Source organism: Poecilia reticulata, chromosome 7 (assembly GCF_904066995.2).
Source record: "Poecilia reticulata chromosome 7, P_reticulata-male-v2, whole genome shotgun sequence".
NCBI lineage: Eukaryota > Metazoa > Chordata > Actinopteri > Cyprinodontiformes > Poeciliidae > Poecilia > Poecilia reticulata.
In genome coordinates, this window is record NC_088836.1 from 1,241,164 (window position 1) to 1,264,413 (window position 23,250).

The 23,250-nt window shown below is 41.3% G+C and overlaps 2 protein-coding genes across 4 annotated transcripts; one reads left to right on the plus strand and one right to left on the minus strand.

Moving 5' to 3' along the window:
• Positions 1 to 21: 21 nt before the first annotated feature.
• On the plus strand, positions 22 to 9,429 carry htr6 (5-hydroxytryptamine (serotonin) receptor 6). Of its 2 annotated transcripts, XM_017305955.2 has the most exons (5): positions 22 to 2,176; positions 2,278 to 3,552; positions 4,208 to 4,342; positions 6,237 to 6,654; positions 8,481 to 9,429. In XM_017305955.2, exons 2-4 carry the CDS (start codon positions 2,638 to 2,640, stop codon positions 6,591 to 6,593), a joined length of 1,407 nt encoding a protein of 468 aa, XP_017161444.1. In that variant the 5' UTR covers positions 22 to 2,176; positions 2,278 to 2,637; the 3' UTR covers positions 6,594 to 6,654; positions 8,481 to 9,429. The 2 variants fall into 2 exon arrangements, with proteins under 2 accessions (XP_017161444.1, XP_017161445.1); XM_017305956.2 differs by having other exon boundaries at positions 22 to 3,552; positions 8,484 to 9,429.
• Positions 5,807 to 22,961, minus strand: tmco4 (transmembrane and coiled-coil domains 4). Of its 2 annotated transcripts, XM_081608560.1 has the most exons (15): positions 22,751 to 22,961; positions 21,876 to 22,011; positions 21,631 to 21,805; positions 16,672 to 16,699; positions 16,453 to 16,582; positions 16,174 to 16,271; positions 15,929 to 16,072; positions 15,722 to 15,841; positions 14,235 to 14,399; positions 14,005 to 14,141; positions 11,645 to 11,729; positions 11,435 to 11,552; positions 9,880 to 9,997; positions 8,151 to 8,664; positions 5,807 to 6,597 (listed from the first exon to the last, which is right to left on the minus strand). In XM_081608560.1, exons 1-14 carry the CDS (start codon positions 22,785 to 22,787, stop codon positions 8,197 to 8,199), a joined length of 1,959 nt encoding a protein of 652 aa, XP_081464686.1. In that variant the 5' UTR covers positions 22,788 to 22,961; the 3' UTR covers positions 5,807 to 6,597; positions 8,151 to 8,196. The 2 variants fall into 2 exon arrangements, with proteins under 2 accessions (XP_081464686.1, XP_081464685.1); XM_081608559.1 differs by having other exon boundaries at positions 5,807 to 8,664; positions 22,751 to 22,960.
• Positions 22,962 to 23,250: the final 289 nt, after the last annotated feature.

The following is a 23,250-nucleotide window of genomic DNA, read 5'->3' on the forward strand; positions in this document are numbered from 1 at the left end:
AAGAAGGTATGGATCAGGTCAAATTTTTGATCAGTTGTGTTTTTGTTCAGTAAAACAAGGTTAGTAACAGGTGGAGGTTAAATTCCTCTGTTTTGTAAAGTTTTTACTTTTGAAACTGTTGTCCCATAAGGCAGTGGGCTTTGATGGAGGACAGAGGCTTTGCAGCAGCTGAATAATGTTGATCAGTCAGTTTCAAGTTGCCATTAGAATCGTGGATCTAGCATTATCTTGTGTGTTAACTGCTGGATTGATATGCAGTAATAGTTAAGTGTAAGCATTATTGCAATTTTGTCAGGAAGCAAAAAAAAAATCAGTTTCTATATTAACAGTTTTAAGAATCACTGGAATGGAAAAATGTATGTGTAAAATAGAAAATGTTCTTCATTTATCAGTAGTTACAAAATCCACTTCATTTCCTTATCAAAAATGTTTACGTTTGGTGATTCTTGCTTTAAAAGAACATTAATGTAGAAGGTGTATCTGAGTGAATACATTGTGATTGCATTTTTTAGCAGAGTCACAGAATGTTTCTAAAAAAAGCTCCACAGAAGAACAGGCCTGTGAGGGCCGTCCGCAGAAAACGTGAAGACAGGATGTGGAGCCACAGCCTGGCTGCGACCAGAGATGCCCACCAGTCATAAAAATCAGGCTAAATAACAAAACGAGAAAAGGTCACCAAAATAAAAGTGGCCATTATTAACAAAATATCAAGATTACACTATGTTTTGTGTAGTGTTGAAGTTAAGTAACGGTATTTGTAAAGGTAAAAATGTATTCAATTAAGATTACAACACTCCATTTTGTATAAGACCATTTTAAATAATGTACATTTAAATAAGTTATGGACTATTGGAACATTTTATATAAAATTGAGCAAATAATATTTAAAACAGGCAATTATTTATCTGGAAATAAATATTTAACCTGTAGAGAGTGAAGCCTTTTGAAAGGATTCACACCCTGTGACCTTTTACACGTTATGCCACGTTACAAATTTCAAAGGTATTTTGTTGGGATTTTATATGGTAGATCAACACAAAGTAGGGAAAAATTGGTGTTCCAAATGTTTTATAATAATTAAAAAATCTGAAAAGTGTGGCAGGTATTTGCAGTCCCACTTTGATATTTCTGTATATGATCCTGTTCCACCAGTTGCTTTCAGAAGTCACATCAGTAAACTGTGTGATTTAACGTCCCCATAATTCAGCTGTTCTGTGAAAGCCTGAAGGTTGTTAGAGAACATTCATGAACAAACAGCCTGAAAACCAAGGAACACAGCAGACATGTCAGGGAGAAAGAATTAAGAGTTGGGACTAAATACAAGGATATTCTGTGAAGAAAACGTGTTTGAGGACACAAAATAATAAAAAAATGGGCAGAGATTCCTCTTCCAGCCCAATGAGGAGTCTAAGCTTATAACCAGACATACAGCAGAATGTTTTAGTTCAGAGAATAACGGTTAAAATTAAAGGATCTGATAAAATACAGATCTAAAAAATATATTCAAGCTGCAAAATCACTTTTTAATCACTTATAGCTCCAAAAAGCACACTAAGAAAAACATACTATTGATCTATTGAGTACTATTGGTGTAAAAAAACAACAATAAAACAAAAACAGAGTATCTGATTCTGTTCTGGTATTTTTAAAATGTTTCCATATAGAAACTAAATCCAGAAAGCCAGAAAAAAAATCCTGTTGCAGCAACTTTAAGAGAACATATTAGATTTTAATAAGGCTTTACAAAAATACGCATATTTTTATTGAAACAGATAAAAACACCAGAACCAAACAAGGAGAAAGGCCACCCACACAGTTCCTATGATGCAGAATTAGCATATCTGGGCTGTGATTGTGCATGGTTATGCATTAACAGCTCCATGTTGGACACGCTCGCTCTCAGTAGCCGTGCGCTTCGACTGGGAAACACGCTGAAGTGGCCGCCTCAGGGATTACCAGAGGCAAAGGGATGCGGCACTTTTACAAGGACCATGATACCTGTAGAGCACTTCTGAACACAGCCTTGCTTGGTAATGACTGCTGCAGCTTTTTTGTGTCTATTTATTACAGATTTTTGTTTCTCTGTTTCCCAGATTAAAAGGACTTGTGATTGAGAGAGTAAGAGCTTCTGCTCAGTGAAAGACTTACAAAAGCTGGCCGAGTCTGTTTCTCTGAGGTGCGTTTACGAGGATCTCTCTCCATCCTTAGTGGGTCATGTCTCTGGCACTGCTTTTATGTGCGAAGTAAAGGCTTATCTCTCTTTGTGCCTTCCTCCAGTGCCTGTCATCATTGTGACATGCAGCTTAAAAACCCTCTGTCAGCTACTGAAGAGCTCATTCTGGCTCTCAGCTGTGGATGAAGGAAGGACATGCCGGCCAGGATGGAGAGATGAGGCAAACAGTTTGGGGGATTTCAGTTTGGTCTCTGCAGAGTGAGCCCACTCCACTACAAGGGATTCCTGCCAATGTGGAGACGTTAACCCATGGAGAGGAGAAGTTGGGTGGATTTTGATAACAAGACCTCTGTGGTAACGTTTTGAGGTGTGAGCTTAGGCCAGAAAGGAGATCCAGTTGGGAACATTGAGGAGTGCCTGGGGAGTGACCCTTAGAGGCTGATTCCTGGATCACTGCATCCACCATGACCGACTCTCACCTATCTGCCTCTGTGGGCAGTTCCAACGGCAGCTCTCTAGTTTCCAGTGACTGGAACATCACGGGCAGCGGCCCCTGGTTGTTGGCCTTCATGTTGACTGCCATCATCTTTATGACTGTCTGTGGCAACATCCTGCTCATTGCTTTGGTGTTTGCCCACCGCTCTTTGCGCTGCACCTCCAACTGCTTCCTGGTGTCTCTGTTCTTCTCCGACCTGATGGTGGCGTTGGTGGTCATGCCCCCAGCCATGCTCAACATGCTGTGTGGCTCTTGGGTGCTGTGGCCTGCCTTTTGCCCGGTTTGGCTTTGCTTCGACGTCATGTGCTGCAGCGCATCCATCCTGAACCTGTGTGTGATTAGCCTGGACCGCTACCTCTTCATCATTTCGCCGCTACGCTACAAGCAGAGGATGACCCCACCCCGGGCTCTACTTTTGGTTGGGGCAGCTTGGAGTCTGGCAGCCCTGGCCTCCTTCCTTCCCATTAAGATGAACTGGCACAGTCTGGGTCATGGGGATGAAAACTCACTAATTCCTCAAGTCAGCCTTGGTAACATCAGTTCCTTCCATGAAAAGCAATACCCAGACTCCTACTTCCAGCAGTCACCAATGGGAGGTGCGTCCTTTCAGTGCCGCCTGCGGGTGACCCTGCCCTTTGCCCTGGTGGCATCCGTGCTTACCTTCTTTTTGCCCTCCAGCGCCATTTGCTTCACCTATTGCCGGATCCTTCTGGCAGCACGGAGACAAGCAAAGAGAGTTGCGGCATTGAGCCACCCTCCTCACCCTCATCCGTCCTTTGGAGAACCTTCCCGGCCTCCTTCGCCCAGAGTTGCTGCCGGGTCAATTCAGCAGGTTGGATGTGACTGCGGTCATCAAGGACCTGCCATGTCTCAAAATGCACTGGTAAGAGAACAATGAAACTGAAACTCTGCCAAGATGAATACTGCATGAAGGTTTGTTGAAGTTTAAAGGAAAAGACACCTGACTAGCTAGTCACAATAGGAGCTGGTTATGTAGTGCAAAGGTTTCCTAGCTGAAGACATTTATAGAGACAAAAAAAATCATTACGTAAATCTTAAGGAAGGACAAGAAGTTGCTTGGTTGCACTGCAATCTTGAACATTTAAAAATAACTTACTGAATAATTCTCCTTTTTTGAAATAGCTAGAGGGAAAAATGTATACAGTAGCTTCACCCAAAGAGACTCACTGTGTTGCTTCTAAAAGCTGTTATCTAAATGTCGCATCTCCATCCAGTGGAAGTGTAAGTCTGCTTTGTCCAGATTTGAAGGACAGAGGTAGTAAAGACGTTATTATTCGTTCTTTTCTGAGTTTAAAGACAAAACTGCAACACTTTTCTTTATGCTGTAGAGCAGTGGTCCCCAACCTATTACCGCGGACCAGTCAAGACTTACAGGTCTATGGCATGCAAGACCTGTAAGCTAATTTTTATTATTTATTGTCTAACACTTCATCTATGGTGGCAGCATTAAAAGTAGTTGTGAATTGTATTTGTACTTCTTTATCTACCGTTTTTCTGTCACTCCCTGATGTCCTTAGCTGTCTGTGACCAGTGAGCGCCGTCTTGCTCACAAGCAGGGTCGGAGGGCACTGAAGGCCAGCCTCACACTAGGAGTCCTTCTGGGACTTTTCTTCAGCGCCTGGTTACCCTTTTTCATCACAAACATGGCTCAGGTCAGTATGAGTACCTGACCGCTGGCTGACACAGTACTGCAACCCTAAAGCTTTAGTCCTCTCCCACGCACATGCAGGATTTTAACAGTTTTGCTACAAACATTTGCAACACTTTCGATTCAGTGATTCTGTATGATTCAGTGATTTTTATCACCAATTATTTTGCAAGCATGACAAGTATGAAAAATAAATGCACTAGGAAGACAGAGTGAAAAAACACTGGGATACTGGTCTGTTTTTGTGTTGGCCAGCCTTGGCGTCAGCCTTGCCAAGCCAACAAGGAAATAGATTGGCATTTCAGCTCTGTATATCTGACTCATTTAAAGCCAAGTTAGCAGCCCACTAAAGGACCATTTACAATTTTCAAATTGTTGAAACAAATCATTTTGATTAGACTGAATGTACTCATAATAAACAAGGAAGTGGCATGAATTGCTCTTTGAGACTGAATAAATGTCAATATGCAGCTTAATCTATATTAGTAATGACACTTCTGTTCTGTTTTTCAAGCTGATCCAGTCATTTTGATTTACCATCTGTGCCCTCTTGCCTCTCCCTCTGTGCAACATAGAGCTGCAGAGACTTGACTGTGTCTGCGCTCTCCTTTCTTTTCACACTCAATGTGGTGTGTGAAACACACACCCCCTTCTGTCTCATTCCCACCGCCTCCTTGTCTCATCTTGATAGTATTGGAAGCTCTCCTCTAACAGCTGTCTCCTTCATCGTTTCTGTCTAAACCTTCAAAATCAATGATCCAAGCAATCACATGTCAAAAGATATGGAGCTAAGAGCTAATAAGCAGTGAGCTTGTTTATGACAAATCTGGTTCACAAACTGTCAGATTTTTTTAAAATTCAGTATGATCAACTTCAGTTTGTAACATTTTGGAACATTATGGCCTTTCACCACAGGAAATGTCATTTTTAAACTGGAGATTTAATTAATAAAACGTGATGGTTTCAAAAAATTATTTTTAATTATATTTAATAATTTTTAATTTTCCAGATTTTATGCACATATGAACTTAATCATTCAGTATCTTTCACCTGAAACTCAAGCTTGCCCATTGCAGTGCATGCTGGGTATTGTGACACAGTTCAGAGCGAAATGATCAAAAACTTTACTCGGCTCAAAATTTCCTTAAAAAGTTTTTTTATTCAATCAACTTTCTTAGGATCCATCCATCCATCCATCCATCCATCCATCCATCCATCCATCCATCCATCCATCCATCCATCCATCCATCCATCCATCCATCCATCCATCCATCCATCCATCCATCCATCCATCCATCCATCCATCCATCGTCGGGTCGCCAGCCACTTCCTCCAGCTCCTCCAGGAACCCCAAGGCGTTCCCAGGCCAGCTGAGACATCGTCCCTCCAGCGTGTCCTGGGCCTCCTCCCACAATCCATTGCTTCCTTAAAACGAAATGCATTAGAAATGTGTGCTAGAAACATAACATCAAAGAATACTCACATTTGTTTAATTGGTAAAATGATGTCAAAGTTTTTGTCAAATATGGGTGCAAAAAGTTGTCAGTTTAAAATGCTTGAGTCAAAGATATACAGCTTTTTTCACTCATTCAAACAAAAGCTGCACAGATTAAACTGTAGTTAGGTTTGTGATTTACTCTAGTTTCTGCTTTGGTCCAGGTGTGCTTCAGAAACCTTTTGTTTCTTCCACTGTTTTACACTACTGCCTGCTTCTTACAAGTCACATCTTAAAAGTATTTAAACATCGACAAGGTTAATATAACTCAATGTTCCATGAGAAGAAACAGTCTCGATCATTTTTTTTCTATTTATTTTTCATATCTCCTACATATTTTGTAAAGAAACTTAACCTCCTATTGCTACGTTGTGATGCCAGGAAATCCTGTGTCTTCCTCCAGGCAGTGTGTGAGTGTGTCCCACTTGCGCTGTTTGATGCCATCACCTGGCTTGGCTACTGTAACAGCACCATAAACCCCATCATCTACCCGCTGTTCATGAGGGACTTCAAGCGAGCTCTGGCTAAACTCCTGCCCTGCTGTTCATCACGGTCACCCAGGAGACCCTCGCCGGCTCTCTCCATCTCTTTGCGCAACTCAGGGGAGCCCAACATGGCCAGCAACCCGACCTCGCCTCTGGCCTCCGACCCTGCACACCCAGCAGTCACTGCCACGGACGGCGTCAACCTGCTGGACGCCGAACACGCTGGGATAGAGTTGCCTCTGCTTCTTCCCAACCAGGTGGACAACCTGGACTGAATCACTGTGGAAGCACAGCCAGTTAGTGACTGAGGGATTACAGAGGAAAGACTGGCCATTGGTAAGTACTGATGCTCAGTAATAATTTATATTTGACAGGACAGAGAAAATCAGATTTAATACACATGAACACAACTTCCTGAAAGTGTTTGTTGGAAGGACAGAAGAAGCAACACATTGTTTAACATTTAGTTTAATCCCAGAGTTGAGGCTGCATTAGCTGTCAGTGGCAGTATGCAGCCTGCCTGTGGCCTTCCTACGCTGCTCCGCTCAAACCTACTCTCATCTCACTTCTCATCTCAGAGCTCCAAAAGTGGAACAAACTCAGAAATTTTCAGATCTCAGAAAATTTCTAGAAAAAAAAACTTAGTTTGAAAAGTTGAGCATTTTCTAGAAAAAAAACCCTGAAATTTGTTACTCTCATACATTTTCAAGAAATTCCAATTTTTGAAACAGAAATTTTCAAAAAGTCAAACATTTTTGATTTTTGGACTCATTCATTTCCTTTTTTTTCTAGAAAATGTCTGAAATTAATCTACAAAATATCTCTATCAAATTTTCAACTTTCCCAGCTCTTTGTTTTTTCTAGAACATTTTGGAAAACAATGCTGTTGATCTTCTGCTCAGTTTTAGATTGTGCTCTGCCTGTAGTTTTAGCAAGGGCAGCAGAGGACGTGAAGGAAGCAGTTCAGTCAGTGATGAATATTTAACATAACCAGCCGCCTTGGTCAGATCAGTTCTTCTCTCTTCACAGTGGAGGATGGTTGTTTACAATGCAAACAATTTCTGGTAAGCTTCTTAGCATCCAACTGGCACATTACGTCAGTTGGGTAAAAATAAAAAGCTCAACAGAAGCCACGCCTCCAGGAAGTAATTATTTAGCCGAGGGTCCAGACCCTCTGGACGGAGCGAAGCGTTGAACAAGGAGCTGAATTTTACCAAACTAAAAATATAGTGGTTTGCAAAAGTATTCACGCCCCTTGAACTTTAATATTTCTGTATATTTCATTGGGGTTTTATGTGATGCTCCAACACAAGAAGCACCTCCTAATTTAATCTAAAACTGTGTCCTTTTCTATTGCTTCACTAATATGCCCTACTTTTTGTAGCATATCATATAAAGTATTAAAATATCGGGCAAGAACGTATGAGAATGAGAAATAAATTTATGGATCGTGAATACTTTTATAAAACTAACTTCACTTGCTAATAAATGATGCATGACATTCCTTTCAAGGCCAAAGATAAATAGCAACCAGGCTACATGTAAAATAAGGAGGATGAGAGTTTCCTCCAATCATGTAGCATCTGCTTAACCAGCAAACTAAACTATTGTACGGGTACTTGGTCTCACAGGAGAAAAATATGAATCACCTTTACAGTTCATAAAAAACATTGTGTTGCAAAATTTTGATTAAATTATCCGTACATTAAGTAGCAAAACAAGGTAGTTAATTCAATTTCTAAAGCTGCCATATGCATGTATGGCACGTGTTTTCTCTGTCAACAACAGAAATGCCTTTCCACTGCAGAAGCTTATGTGTTGCATAGAATAACCTGAGAGCAGCAGAGCTGGTCCTGGAACTCGCTCTTCTCCAGGTTTTTATTTGTGTAAGTGATCTGCAGTCCAGTGTGTGTCATTCCAGCTCCAGGATATCTGCTCATCATCTGGCTCAGCCTCCTCTCTGCTGTTCTGAGCAATGAAATTAGAGGATGTGGCGTTGTTAGGGGAAACATTGTTTAGAACTGAGACTCCATCATTTGGTTCTGTCTCATTCAGCGAGTCTAGCAGATCTGTGATGTCAGGAATGTCCCAGCCATCGCCCATGTCCTCTGTCTCATCCCTCCAGTCTGCGCTCTCTTGTGACGACGTTTTGTCTTTCTCAGCAGGATTCTGAGTCTCGCTCGCTTGATGCTGCTCTTCGGCACGGTCCAGATCGTCCACAGGCTTCTGAGTTGCTCTTACAGACTGAGGAAGAACAAATGAAGCCCCTGCCACTTCTTTGGTGGGAACTCCCACTGCCACCAAGATGGTGTCCATCTGACGCATGTAGTCCAAGTGGCCTTTCACCTGGCAAGACATCACGCAGACGTTTTCTTAGTTTTGACTTTGGCACAAATTACTTACATGCATATACAGCTGAAACCAGATATTTACACAAACTGTTTAAAAATTCAGGTTTTTATCATACTACACAGGGGTTATTTGTGGCCCTTGAAAGGATTTTATTCGGCCCCTGGCCACAAGTCACGAATGGTCAAAATTTGACCAAAAAAACAGAAAACAATTGATGACCAAAAATTTTTACATTTTCTTCTACTAAGGCAACAGTCAGATTTCATTTAAAGAAATGTTTACTGTTGAGCAGGTAAAACAAAAGAAAATATCACAGTAACCTATTTTGTATTTTTAATTTAATACATTTTGTGGCCCACTAGTAGTCTAAATTTGCCAGTTTTGCTCCCGGGCCAAAAGGTCTACACCAAACCATTCCTATTTAGATTAATAATCATTACATAATGATTTCTACTTTTATTGATCCCAGAATATAATGTTAATTAAATGTGTGGTACTTGTGCTGGGTTCAAACCAATAAGACTAATGTTTGTTGAAACTTTTTCATGAAGCTGCTGTCACACTGTTTCTGCTGTATGTTTGTACAAATGCGTCTTCTGTGGGTGTAAAAATAAAGAAAGGAAGTGGATTTTTATCAGTCCTGTGATGTATATGAAATAAGAGTTTAAATTTTGATCTTCTCCTGTTTTGCATTGTGTCTGTTTTGGGGCAGATGGTGTAAAATTCAGTGTTGTATTGCATAAAGATAGAATGAGTTGAGTTGAGTTCTGTCCTTATTTAATCATCTGGGGATGAACATGTAATTCTCTGTGCTCAGTGTATAAAAGGTCAAAACTATTAGTTAAAATTAATCTTATTTATTTCTTATATATAAATGTTAAAGTCCTGACACTCGTAATGTCATGTTTGTTTCAAACCAGCAGATTAATGTTTGTTAGAACTCCATGAACAGTCTCTCTCTTTTTTATTAAAACTGCTCTCATTGTTTCTCAGATTGACATGCAAGATGCCTCATCTAAAGACACATCTTACATAAATCTAAAAATGAAGTGAGTTATGATTAGCTTATAATCTAATGATAAAACCAATTTACAATCTATGAGATCTCTCAAGTAGTCTAAACATTTTTTGTTAAATAAAAGAGAAATTATGCCAGACTGTTGTCTAGTTTGTTTTTCTTTTAGCTATTCTAACTGCGTGAAAGCTTACCACAGATGAGAGGTCCACATTAATTATGCGGTGGTCCTGGATGTTGATTGGCTGCAGCCCAGCGACAGACAGCTGTGCAGCTGAGCTTCGGTACAGGAACCCCAGGAGCCAGTCGCCTCTGACGGGCGGAGGATTCAGAAAGTCATTTACTGATCCACTGCCACAGATTTTTAGTAGAAGAAAACTCCTACAAACACGGCCTGTACAAACTGTAGACATCTGGGCCTCATGTATAAAAGAGTGTGCAGTTTTCACACTAAAACTTGGCGTACGGACAAATTTAGAAAAGTGCAGCACACAAATTTTTTTTTTGATGTATAAAGCTGTGAGCATTTATAAATCTATAAATCCCAATTTGCGAGAAATAGAACACAACTGCTGGTCCGTCCTGTCGCCACCCTTAAATACATGTGCACATTAGTATAAATACCCGGGAGTCTGCCTGAAGCGATAACCATAGCAACAGTCCTTGCTTGTAGCAGTACAAGTATTTATGATAACAAAAATTATATATTGTTATTTAAAATGTGCTTTCAGGGCAGGGCACATGAGGCCACTTCACAAAAAAAAAAAAAAAAAACATTTTTAAAGAAAAAATTCCAAATAAAAAAAAATTATAAAGAGATTCAAGTGCAAAAGTCTGTTTGAACAGCAGAGTATTCAGCTGGGATTTAAAGACAGACATCGCGTCAGAAAGTCCTGTACGGTGAGTGGGAATGTGGACGTTTATTCTAAATAGAGAAATATGTGCATAAATTGTACATTTACAGAATAGAGACGGTTTCTGTCCATAAAGGCTCATTCACCGGTACCGGTACCGCACAGCTGCTTCTTTAAGTTTTGCTCAGAGCTCCAGGATGATCAATCTGGATCAATCAATTAATCTAAACGCTAATAAACCATCATTAACAGAAGATAACTATGATCTCTGATCAATCACTCCCTCTGAATCCTTCCATTGACGATGTTCTCCATCAGAGCCAAAACACTCAACATTTACTTAGCTCACCTTTGCACAGCTACTTATGTACGTGTGATTGTGTGATCACCTAAAAAATAATCAAGCCTGTTTGGAGTTAATCTGTTCATCCAAACCTATTTTCTTTTTTAGTGAGAATGAAATTACCCCACAGATGCATTTCATGAGCTTCAGAGCAAAAACTGAGGAAGAGTACTGTTTACATTCTAGTGAGGTTTTCACATCCTTTGATTTATTTTGTGTACGTGTGTTATGTTATTGTCTGAGGATAAATGTTCAGTTTTATCATTAACTTTAAACAATAAAATATTACATGAGCTTCTTGGTCTAAAAAACACTGAATTTAGTCCGATTTCAGTCTATTTAAGGGAATTTTGACGCTTCGTAGTTTGATATTGTCCACAGAAAAAGTTTGCGTGGCTGCTGCACATTTTCACAGCGGGTCAAAAGTTTGCATATATTTACATAAATTTTTATACATGCCAACTTGTGCATAAAATATGGCACCACACATTTTTTTGTACATACGCACGCTTTATAAAAGAGGCTCCTAATCATTAGAGATCATGAGTTTACCTGCAGTACCCGTTGACTATTCTTCCTGCCACCACCCTGACCATTCTCTCCCAGGACTTCTCAGAGCCGTCAACAGGAGCCCCGAGGAGGACCACATCCTCTACCACTCCTTCACTACCTGAGGGTTGGAGAAATGCTCTGCATTTACCTCTGCTTCCACTTTAAACAGTAGCACTGAAGTTGATTAAATGACAGACCCTGATAAGGTACCTTTATCACTAGCAAGCTCCTGCAGACAGTAGTAGATGACTCGGGCTCCAAGACTGAAACCTATGAGGCTGACGGGCCGCTTCCCCTTTAAATACGGCCAGAAAAGACAGTTCATTCTCCAAGTAACTATTTTACATGAACAATTCATGAGTATTTTTATCTTAGTTGCTATGTATATTTTCTAAGGCTGAGACTTTTTTATGTTAGATTATTAAACGCACATTTTTTAACGCAGCTAATCACTTTTTTTTAATGGTTCCAGTCTGAACCTTTGTATTTGTATATTTCTGTTACACTTGTAAAAGTGGCACACAAGCAACAACCACCATCAACAGAGAAAGATGAAAAAGCTGCTTCTCTCAGCCCAGTGGAGTTTAATTTGATTTAAAAATAATCTGATGGAAAAGACGAAATGGATGGAAAAGAGTTTAAAAATGAGACAACAAAAGTTTTGTCTTATTTCTAATGGACAAAGATATTTTCACCAGAAACTAGATAAAAATACTTGATAAACTGTTTTTGAAGTGAGAAAAAGATTTTACGGATTTCAAACAGTAATAATTTGTAAAAAGTCATTCAGAATTAAAGTTGATCACAGAGCTGCCAAATGTTTTATTATATTTACCAAACATAAAAAATATGCTAAGAAAAACAAAACAAAACAAACTGCCAACGATTTGAAGAATCAAATGCTAAAAGACACCAGATTAAAAAATAAATGACAAACTCAGTGGATAGAAGATGGATGCAGTAATTTAGCAACATTCAAGTTTCTGACAGAAAGGACAGAAACAGCAATGTTTAATTTGCCAACTAAAACAATTATATGACAGCTGTCAGGGGCGCCGCCAGAAATCTTGGGCCCCCTGACAAAAAATTAGATTGGGTCCCCCTGGGCAGCTGCTACAATTTTTTGAGTCTATTTGACCCATAAAAAGCGTCACAATTTTAAAGGCCTGCATCTGCCTTGCTTTCTTTGGTTCAATTCTGATACTAGCACAATATTTACTGCTCATGAATTTAACATCCAACAGTCCACATCCAGTATGCAAGTAAGTTCCTTAAATTTTTTTCTATTAGTTTTAGATACTGAAACGTCTCTCCCCATGAGCAACAGTCAAAAGCAACGTGCAACTGTAGTTGCACGTTGCAACTACAGTTATGTACACATAAAGCTGGATTGCTTTATGTGTACATAAAGCAATCCAGACTTCTCAAAAATTCTTTGTAGTTGCATTTTATTCAAGCTGCAGTACATAACTTTAATAAAAAATATGTTTTCTCCATATTTGTTAAAGCTGTCACCATGTCGTAGCAGTTTATGAGACAAATAATCTGTGAAAACAATCAATCTCCTCCATCTCCTTCCTGAATTACTATTACTGGTTAAAGTAATGCACCGTTCTGACCAAAACAACCAATCAGAACCAGTAGGACGTTCTTAGCACTGTGAATTAGCCTCATTCACTCACTGCTAAATGTGCTAATGGTGAAGAAACAACTTATCGTTACAAGAAACCGTTTATCTGCCGTCATTGGTAGCTATGCTAACTAAACTGAGCATTCACACTTTGAATCTGCACAGCTCTGTGCTATGCTAGAAAAAGAAAAATTCACATATAAGCGGCTTAAAGTCCAGAAAACACGGTATATGAAAAAAAAATCGAAATGCTCTCTGGTATTGTTCAGGTGGCCGGACCAAATGTGGAGGCGAGCCGGATCTGGCCCGCAGGCCGTAGTTTGGGGACCACTGCCTTAATTCATCAAATGCTAGTGAAATGGAGGCGAACAGTAGTTTGTAGTTAAGCTAATTATGCTAAATGGTTGATAATCTCTCACAGTCTGCCCACCTCTCATGGACCAAAACTAGGTTATAAATTAACACTCTTGCCTTTTTCTTTCTCTCCCTCTGTTTTGTTTTTGAAAACCAGATTTTATAACTTTTCTTAGCAGCATAGTAACTGGCACAGTCGTTTGGTGGCAGCTGTATTTAGCTGCAGCTTCTACTGACTGCAGCTGAACAGTGTCACAGTCTAGCTCTCCAAACAGGAACAAACCATTTCATGCAGATCCAGGGGGTTCAGGGCAAAAACGGATGTGTGTTTTTTGGTCTGGGAGATGGTAACATTACCTTTTTACTGCTAAAAACAATCTTTGAAAATACAATATGATAAATTTTGTATTTGACAGGATCCCGATTTTTTAATTTTATTTCTATGAACAAAATACAAATAATTAAACTGTGGAGGACCCCCTGCTGGTCAGGGCCCCTAGAATTGTCATCACTTTTCACCCCTTTACCTCACGACAGCTGTACAGCTGCTTAGACTGAGTCCTGAGAGGATGACAGGTGGGCCTACCTGCTGCCTGCTCCTCAGCACCTGAGCCAGGTGTTTGCCCACCTCAGCCGAGCGGTTCAGACAAACACACCAGGGGTTGTCGATGACGCTGGCCGCTGCTAGCAAAGATGCGGGCCACGTCAGAGCCGTCACGATGCCTGATGAAGAGACAGTCACAAATATAGTCAAATGGATTCAGGACCAAATCAGGAGCAGGTTTTCTTCAGAACTGACTGGAGATCTGCCGGTACCTGAGAGCACGGTGTACTTCAGGGCTTCCTGAGCCACCATGCTGACCAGCCCGTCCAGCAGAGAGGTCATGGCGGAGCCCAGGTCCCGGAGGAAGTGCGACTCCCACACCAGGCAGTACTGCTCACCACATTCCCCCAGGCTGGACCATGGGGCCTGGAACGAACCTGAACGCAGCAGGCACATTTTGTTTATAGGGGACGTCTGAGTGGCTCTTCAATGCTGAGTGTTTTTGCAACCATTCAATGAGTTTGTGACTGAGTGCGTTTTAGTGAAAGAGCTGCTCGCTTTTATGTAAGAGAGGAATTTATTCCATGTTTTCTGCTTAGCTACACATGCAAAAATAGCTGTTGTTGCAGTTCAAAAACATTTTGTGTATTAAATGCCTCTATTATTTATGCTAATTTCCTCTTGGAACTTTCTAGAACAATGTAATAGATAACAATGAGCTTTTAAGTTCAAGGTAAAAATGAATCAATAAAAAATCAAAGTCCATGTGTTTCTGTTCACTTCCTATAATTATTTGTTGTGTCTCTAACTGTATTAAAGTTTAAATATGACAGATGAATCAATGTCACTGAACTTACAATGTAATACAAGATGATATCTGGTGAGGTTAGTCAACAAGATTTAATATTTTTAAGTTACTCAGTTTTTATTATATTTTGTACTGAGCACATACCAGGGGTGAAACGATTATTCAGATAAATTGATTTATTAAATAACTGTCACGTTATTTAGTAATTAATTAATCATTAGCTGGAGCATACAGCCTCAAAAAAGGCCAATTGCTGAAAGAACAACTTAATCAGCAGGAAATAAGCCAAAACCTTACAAAAATATATACATTTTACATTTAAGATAAGAAAAATCCTGTCTGTAAATATGTTCCACCAAAAACGGTATAGCTTAGCTCCAAAAATTCTGTTTAAATTCTGTAAACAACAAAAGGAACTGAATTATGTGTTCATTTGAATCTTTTAGTCCATTTCTAATATTAAAAAGGCTCAAATGAAAAACCTGCAGAATGTGCCAGTTTTTATCTGATTAACTGAATAATCATCAGAATACTCAATAGATTAAACTAAACTAAACTAAACTAAACTTAACTAAACTAAACTAAACTAAACTAAACTAAACTAAACTAAACTAAACTAAACTAAACTACAATAGTCGTTAGTTTCAGCCCTAATGTACACATTATGAGTTGTGCTTTATTAGACATCTCACTTTCATCAAGCTGTTCAATAGCTCACAGCCAGGAACTGGACCTCAAAATGAATCACAAAGGTCCAAATAAAGAATTCCAAAACAAATGCTGAAAAACAAACTGTTTTCTTTAAAACATCTGAAGTCTGGCTTCCTTAAAATAAAAACAAACATATGAGGGGATATAATAAGCATCTAGAGTTCTGCAGACTGGCTCTAATCTGTAAGGATGTGAAGTGCAGCCTGACAGGAAATCAAAGTTGACTGGAGGCTCACTCACTGTATTTCCCACTGCAGAGCCAACCGGTCACAGCAATGGTCAGGTGCAGATGCTTCCCAGAGCTCATTGGTCGAAATTCAAACTCTTCTATAGCCCCAACACACTTATTCATTTTATATCCTGCAGAGAGGACACATGGAAATCAGGATAAAAACTAATATAAATCATGCTGAAGATGGAAGTAGTGAGACAAGCTCAGTCAGTTACCGGTCAGTCCAGCTCCAGCAGCTCCAAACAGAGAGGCCATTATAGCAATACCAGCAGCTGAGCCCAGAGCCGCGGCCCCTCCGGCCCCCAGCAAGGCACCGGCCCCGGCTGCTACCAGCGGAGCCGCCAGTCCACCTGTCACACCTGGGAGAAAAAGTTACACAACACAAAACACAGGATAGTCTTCACATCAGCTTTATTTTCCTAAAAGCCTGGTTGTTCCTCTGAAGAACAGGAGCAATCACCGATCACAGTCCCTCCCCCCACGGTGGCCAAACCAATCAGGAGGTAGCGTCTCAGCTTTCGTCCTCGTTCTCTCCTCCGGCGGCGGGACGACTCCTCTCTGGTTGGAATCAGACAGATGAGCTGAGTGAGTTAAAGGAAACCAGGCGGCTCCTGTAGTCTCCGAATAACGTCTCCCTGCTTACACCACAGTGCTGTCTTACTGCCATCAGAATTAATAAACACTATATGTGTTTTGCAAATGAAAACAGCTTTGAGTGAAATGTTTCTATGCAGCTTACTCGCTCTCCTCTCCTGCCTCCCTCAGCCTCTCTCCCAGCGTCTCCTCATACTCCTCCAGCTGCTGAGGAGACACTCGCAGCAAACAGCTCACATGCCGGATCAGGACTCTCGCTCTGGCATCATATTGACCTGACAGGCACAACAAGTCATCCGTTTAAAAGACATTTAAAAAAATTAATAAATAAATAAAAACCTGTCAACATGATGTTTTATATTACCATCTTTGACAGATAAAGACACCAGATCCTGGAGAGGGAGGACAGAGCTGGTTAGAACAGGTGGAGGAATAAATGCAACCGCCATCTTTGTTTTCTGTTTGCAATAAGCAATAAGTCAATTGATCACATGATAAAATAAAACAAACGCCATAATTTCCATTTGCATGATTTATTGCTTTCCTCTTTTCTCTCTTTCTACCAAAGACTGGATGATAAAAGTTTCAGTCTGCTGTTTTGGTCTCAACTACATCTGTTCCTGAAGTTCAGCTTCATTTACAGAGACTTCAGGTTCCATTTTATTTGTTGTTTCTGTAATTTTGTTTATTTATTTTAGATATTTAAAATGTCTTCCAGTTCCACTGTTAAACGTTCCTTACAAATTAAAGTTCATTGATTTGAATTGTTATGCTAGTACCATTTGATTAGTTGAAAATGGTCTCAAAACAACGTTATCATTTTGGTTCTAGTGGCCTTGATTTGAAAGTGCTAAGATAGGAAGGTGGGCAATGAGAGTAGCGGGAAGACATGCAGCAAAGCTCACCAGGCCGGGAATCGAACCTGCGACGGCCACATCAAGAACTAAGGCCTCCTTATGTGGGTTGTGCTTAACCCCTGCATGTCATTGTTTACATCAGTGGTCCCCAACCTTTTTATTACCGCGAGGACCGGTCAAGACTTGAACATTTTGCGGCGGCCCGGGAGGGATGGGGGTTGAACCGTCAGATAAGGCTTCTGCATGTTGGTGTTCCCGCTAAAGCCTGCATATGCCCAATTTGGGTTGTCTTGGCCCTTTTATCGCAGCCTGTGGGGTTTTCCCTGACTGGGAACGAGAATACAACCTGCTGAATGTGACAGGTAGCCAATCAGAAAGTGCGGTGACGTAGGAACACAGGGGAATCCCAAACAGCTGACATATCGAGCAACTGAGAGTCCGGTGGATATAGGAGATGATATGTGGAAATGTTTATTATTAAATCTAAAGGTCATTATTATGTTTATTCAGTTAAAAATGTTAACTATGAAAAAACAGTCACCTCCAAATCATAGTGCAGCAAATAGAGCGGCTGCTCCGTCGTCTTTTATCCACCGCCTTTTCTTTTTGTTACGTCTTTTATCTCTTAAAAAGACGTAATGACTCCACAAACTATCACTATTGCTTCTACATCGTCATCCGTGTTTGGTCATTCTAAATTCCCGCTATGTTGGGGGTTTTACTGGATTATCCTCTGGAATCGGGATGTTCGTGACTGGAATCGGTTCGTGTGGTGTGTTGCCTCTGCCATGTGGCTGAACACGAACCGATCGAACCTGTTGTACTTTTATCAGCTTTGTGGTCACAGAGGTTTGGAGAATCGGCCGATAATTCTTAAATCTTGCCATCTAAACCAGACCTAACACTCACAAGCTCTACTCATCTCCTCTCGACCACTCTCTGACTCTGGTCGCTATGATAACGTTTACATATCTCTTCAAAATATGATACATATGCGACTCTGCAATATCGCATGGACATCGGGGGCAGTTCCCCTGGATTGGCAGACTGGGGTGGTGGTCCCCCTGTTTAAAAAGGGGGACCGGAGGGTGTGCTCCAATTACAGGGGGGTCACACTCTTAAGCCTCCCTGGTAAGGTCTATTCAGGGGTCCTGGAGAGGAGGGTCCGTCGGATAGTCGAACCTCGGATTCAGGAAGAGCAGTGTGGTTTTCATCCTGGTCGTGGAACACTGGACCAGTTCTACACCCTCAGCAGGGTCCTGGAGGGTGCATGGGAGTTCGCCCAACCAGTCTATATGTGTTTTGTGGACTTGGAGAAGGCGTTCGACCGTGTCCCTCGGGAGGCCTTGTGGGGGGTTCTCCGGGAGTATGGGGTACCGGGCCCTTTGATACGGGCTGTCAGGTCCCTGTATGACCGGTGTCAGAGTCTGGTCCGCATTGCCGGCAGTAAGTCGGGCTCGTTTCCGGTGAGAGTTGGACTCTGCCAAGGCTGCCCTTTGTCACCGATTCTGTTCATTACTTTTATGGACAGAATTTCTAGGCGCAGCCGAGGTGTTGAGGGGATCCGTTTTGGTGGCCTTAGGATCGCATCTCTGCTTTTTGCGGATGATGTGGTCCTGTTGGCTTCATCGGAACGTGATCTGCAGCTCTCACTGGAGCGGTTCGCAGCAGAGTGTGAAGCGGCCGGGATGCGGCTCAGTGCCTTCAAATCCGAGGCCCTGGTCTTGAGCCGGAAAAGGGTAGAGTGCCTTCTCCGGGTCAGGGGGATCTTGTTCACAAATGAGGGAAGAAGGGAGCGGGAGATCGACAGGTGGATTAGGGTAGTGTCTGCTGTGAAGCGGGCGCTGTACCGGTCCGTCGTGGTGAAAAGAGAGCTGAGTCAAAAAGCAAAGCTCTTGATTTACCGGTCGATCTATGTTCCCACCCTCATCTATAGTCATGAGCTTTGGGCCATGACCGAAAGAACGAGATCACGGATACAAGCGGCCGAAATGGGTTTCCTTCGCAGGGTGGCCTCTCCCTTAGGGATGGGGTGAGAAGCTCGGTCATCTGGGAGGGACTCAGAGTAGAGCTGCTGCTCCTCCACGTCGAGAGTTGAGGTGGCTCGGGCATCTGGTCAGGATGCCTCCTGGACGCCTCCCTGGTGAGGTGTTCCGGGCACGTCCCACCGGGAGGAGGCCTCGGGGAAGACCCAGGACACGCTGGAGGGACTATGTCTTTGGGCTGGCCTGGGAACGCCTTGGGATTCCCCCGGAGGAGCTGGAAGAAGTGGCTGGGGAGAGGGAAGTCTGGGCCTCCCTTCTGAAGCTGCTGCCCCCGCGACCCGACCCCGGATAAGCGGAAGAAAATGGATGGATGGATGGATGGATGGATGGATGGATGGATGGATGGATGGATGGATGGATGGATGGATGGATGGATGGATGGATGGATGGATGGATGGATGGATGGATGGATGGATGGATGGATGGATGGATGGATGCTTTTAACCATTTTATTGGCGACGTACAGACAGGAGGAGCATGCTCTCACAGAATGGCAACCAGTGCAGTCAGGGACGCGATAAAGGGGTGAAAAGTGATGACAATTCTAGGGGCCCTGACAAGCAGGGGGTCCTCCACATTTTAATTATTTGTATTTTGTTCATAGAAATAAAATTAAAAAATTGGGATCCTGTCAAATACAAAATTTATCATATTGTATTTTCAAAGATTGTTTTTAGCAATAAAAAGGTAATGTTACCATCTCCCAGACCAAAAAACACACATCCGTTTTTGCCCTGAACCCCCTGGATCTGCATGAAATGGTTTGTTCCTGTTTGGAGAGCTAGACTGTGACACTGTTCAGCTGCAGTCAGTAGAAGCTGCAGCTAAATACAGCTGCCACCAAACGACTGTGCCAGTTACTATGCTGCTAAGAAAAGTTATAAAATCTGGTTTTCAAAAACAAAACAGAGGGAGAGAAAGAAAAAGGCAAGAGTGTTAATTTATAACCTAGTTTTGGTCCATGAGAGGTGGGCAGACTGTGAGAGATTATCAACCATTTAGCATAATTAGCTTAACTACAAACTACTGTTCGCCTCCATTTCACTAGTATTTGATGAATTAAGGCAGTGGTCCCCAAACTACGGCCTGCGGGCCGGATCCGGCTCGCCTCCACATTTGGTCCGGCCACCTGAACAATACCAGAGAGCATTTCGATTTTTTTTTCATATACCGTGTTTTCTGGACTTTAAGCCGCTTATATGTGAATTTTTCTTTTTCTAGCATAGCACAGAGCTGTGCAGATTCAAAGTGTGAATGCTCAGTTTAGTTAGCATAGCTACCAATGACGGCAGATAAACGGTTTCTTGTAATGATAAGTTGTTTCTTCACCATTAGCACATTTAGCAGTGAGTGAATGAGGCTAATTCACAGTGCTAAGAACGTCCTACTGGTTCTGATTGGTTGTTTTGGTCAGAACGGTGCATTACTTTAACCAGTAATAGTAATTCAGGAAGGAGATGGAGGAGATTGATTGTTTTCACAGATTATCTGTCTCATAAACTGCTACGACATGGTGACAGCTTTAACAAATATGGAGAAAACATATTTTTTATTAAAGTTATGTACTGCAGCTTGAATAAAATGCAACTACATAGAATTTTTGAGAAGTCTGGATTGCTTTATGTACACATAAAGCAATCCAGCTTTATGTGTACATAACTGTAGTTGCAACGTGCAACTACAGTTGCACGTTGCTTTTGACTGTTGCTCATGGGGAGAGACGTTTCAGTATCTAAAACTAATAGAAAAAAAATTAAGGAACTTACTTGCATACTGGATGTGGACTGTTGGATGTTAAATTCATGAGCAGTAAATATTGTGCTAGTATCAGAATTGAACCAAAGAAAGCAAGGCAGATGCAGGCCTTTAAAATTGTGACGCTTTTTATGGGTCAAATAGGCTCAAAAAATTGTAGCAGCTGCGCAGGGGGACCCAATCTAATTTTTTGTCAGGGGGCCCAAGATTTCTGGTCTCCATCTCCGATTCTCATTAACACAATGTTTTTATTACATATGTAATAATCAGCTGTTGTGTTTGTGCTAATTCTCAGAAACCTTGTTTTGTTTTTTTTACATAAATTGATTGTTTTTGGGTCGTATTATCATAGCAGCCGAAGGGATAACTATTTCTTTCTGTTTCTGAATAAAAGCAATAAGCAGTTATTGTACATTTTTTGTTGTATTTTTTAAAATCAAGGCATCTGTTACCAAACTCTGCCAAGGAAGAGCGTTAATTAAAAAACATTAAAATAACTGGTACTGTGACAAACAAAGCTGAACAAACAGCTGAGTTTCTGCTGCCAACATGTACAGTGAGCAGAACTGTAAGAAAATCTCTAAATAAAATATTGCGGAAATGCTTTTCCCATGTGAGATTATGTTAATATAGTAAAGGATTCTTGCTTATTTGAAAGTCAAGCACCTGTATGATGGGCATGACTCCAGCAGCCACCAGCGGATCAGCCTGTAGGATGGAGAGGAAGGTGTCTGTGCCCTCAGAGCCCAGACCTGAGAGGAAAGCCCCCATGACTGGCATCACCGACTGATCCAGACCCAGCCACTGGACCAAGTCCTGCAGGTACTGCTCCCTAAACGCACTACAGATAAAGAAGAAACTCTCATTACAGTAAACAGGACTGTCATGCTCAGATAGCATCTCCTCCCCACCTGTTTTCAGACCCAGAAAACAGCTGGCCCACCGAAACGGCGCACAGAGCAGCAAAAGCAAAGCGGCTCTGTTCGGTCAGCTGGTGGCTGGTTATTTTCTCCGGCTCATGACCTGCTGCTGCTGCTCCTCCGGGGTCTGAGAAGAGAAATGGGCTCATGAAAAACTGAAACAACACACATGAGAGAAAACACACACATCACCCTACATGCTCTATCCACTGTGGAGGACGTAATGATAGGTGATGATGTAAGAGTAGCTGTATCTATACTGAGGTTACATTGCAAACTATTTTCTAAGTAGGTAACTTCACTTTGCTGAATTTCTTCAGGGGTGTTAGAGTAAAGCGGGTATCCATGCATCCATCCATCCATGGATAAAGATATAAAAAACAAAACTATAATTCTCCTTTTACGCTAAAGCACTGCTTTATGGTTTATCTATTTGCATAGAAAAATATATTTTGGTGGCTAGCTTCTCAGCGTTGGTACTAAAAATTAGACTGAATTGAGCTGCCTGACTTATGAATGCAGCCCATTTCATATTGTTTTGTCCTCATAAAGCAAGAACTAGATTACAGTCTAACTTTATACTTCATCCGCTCTCTGATGAGCTGACCTGAATTCAACAGACTCCAGCTGCTAAAAAGCGACACACATATTAAGTTTATCTTTTCAACGTTATCTATTTTCCAGTATTAAAACCTTATGAATTTCAGCGAAAGTAAAACAGCATTAGCTGAGACAGCTGTCTTATCCTGTCGTCCCTTAGTAAGTAAACAATCTAACGGTACTTGGTGAAGTACAAACGACGTGACCAGTTTACTTTCTTATTTTAACACTATGTTAATGAAAACAGTAAGGGCATTCAGCTGTACCTGGTGAGAAGTCGGCGTTGCTTTGTTTTTCCTCCATGGTGGTAGCTGTCACAACTCTGAAGACCAAACTTTTGTTGCATTCACGTTTCCACTCCAAGCTCGGACATTACAGCTTTCACGACACTCAGACTACTGTACAGGTAGCTTCATTCCTGAATTACTGAAGGAAAACAGCTGATTTTAGTAAATGTTTTCGTTTTAATTATGTAGTTAGCGGTGCTATTCTGAGCTCAATCGTGAAAATGCTGAAAGGAAAACTAAAATTAGCAACGCATTATTGCTAGTTTAATATATTATTTTTTACACAGTTAAGTTCAAATATAATTGATACAATACAAGCACGAGCGTTGACAATACTAGATGTTAATAGGTGAAACGATCTTTTACGGTTAGCAAATGAAATAATATACCAGCATCTTCAAATGCACCGCAACCTCGTCAAGTTAAAAGTGACGTAACTTCCACGTACTCTCGAACAAGGGTAGAGGTTTTCTCACGAT

Coding starts and splice junctions, on each gene's coding strand:
- htr6 (XM_017305956.2), top strand. CDS start 2,638: ATGACCGACTCTCACCTATCTGCCTCTGTGGGCAGTTCCAACGGCAGC. Junction 3,553..4,207: donor CCATGTCTCAAAATGCACTG/GTAAGAGAACAA, acceptor TGATGTCCTTAG/CTGTCTGTGACCAGTGAGCG. Junction 4,343..6,236: donor TCATCACAAACATGGCTCAG/GTCAGTATGAGT, acceptor GTCTTCCTCCAG/GCAGTGTGTGAGTGTGTCCC.
- tmco4 (XM_081608560.1), bottom strand. CDS start 22,787: ATGGAGGAAAAACAAAGCAACGCCGACTTCTCACCAG. Junction 21,806..21,875: donor TTTTCTGGGTCTGAAAACAG/GTGGGGAGGAGA, acceptor CTTTATCTGTAG/TGCGTTTAGGGAGCAGTACC. Junction 15,842..15,928: donor TGCTGGAGCTGGACTGACCG/GTAACTGACTGA, acceptor TCCTCTCTGCAG/GATATAAAATGAATAAGTGT.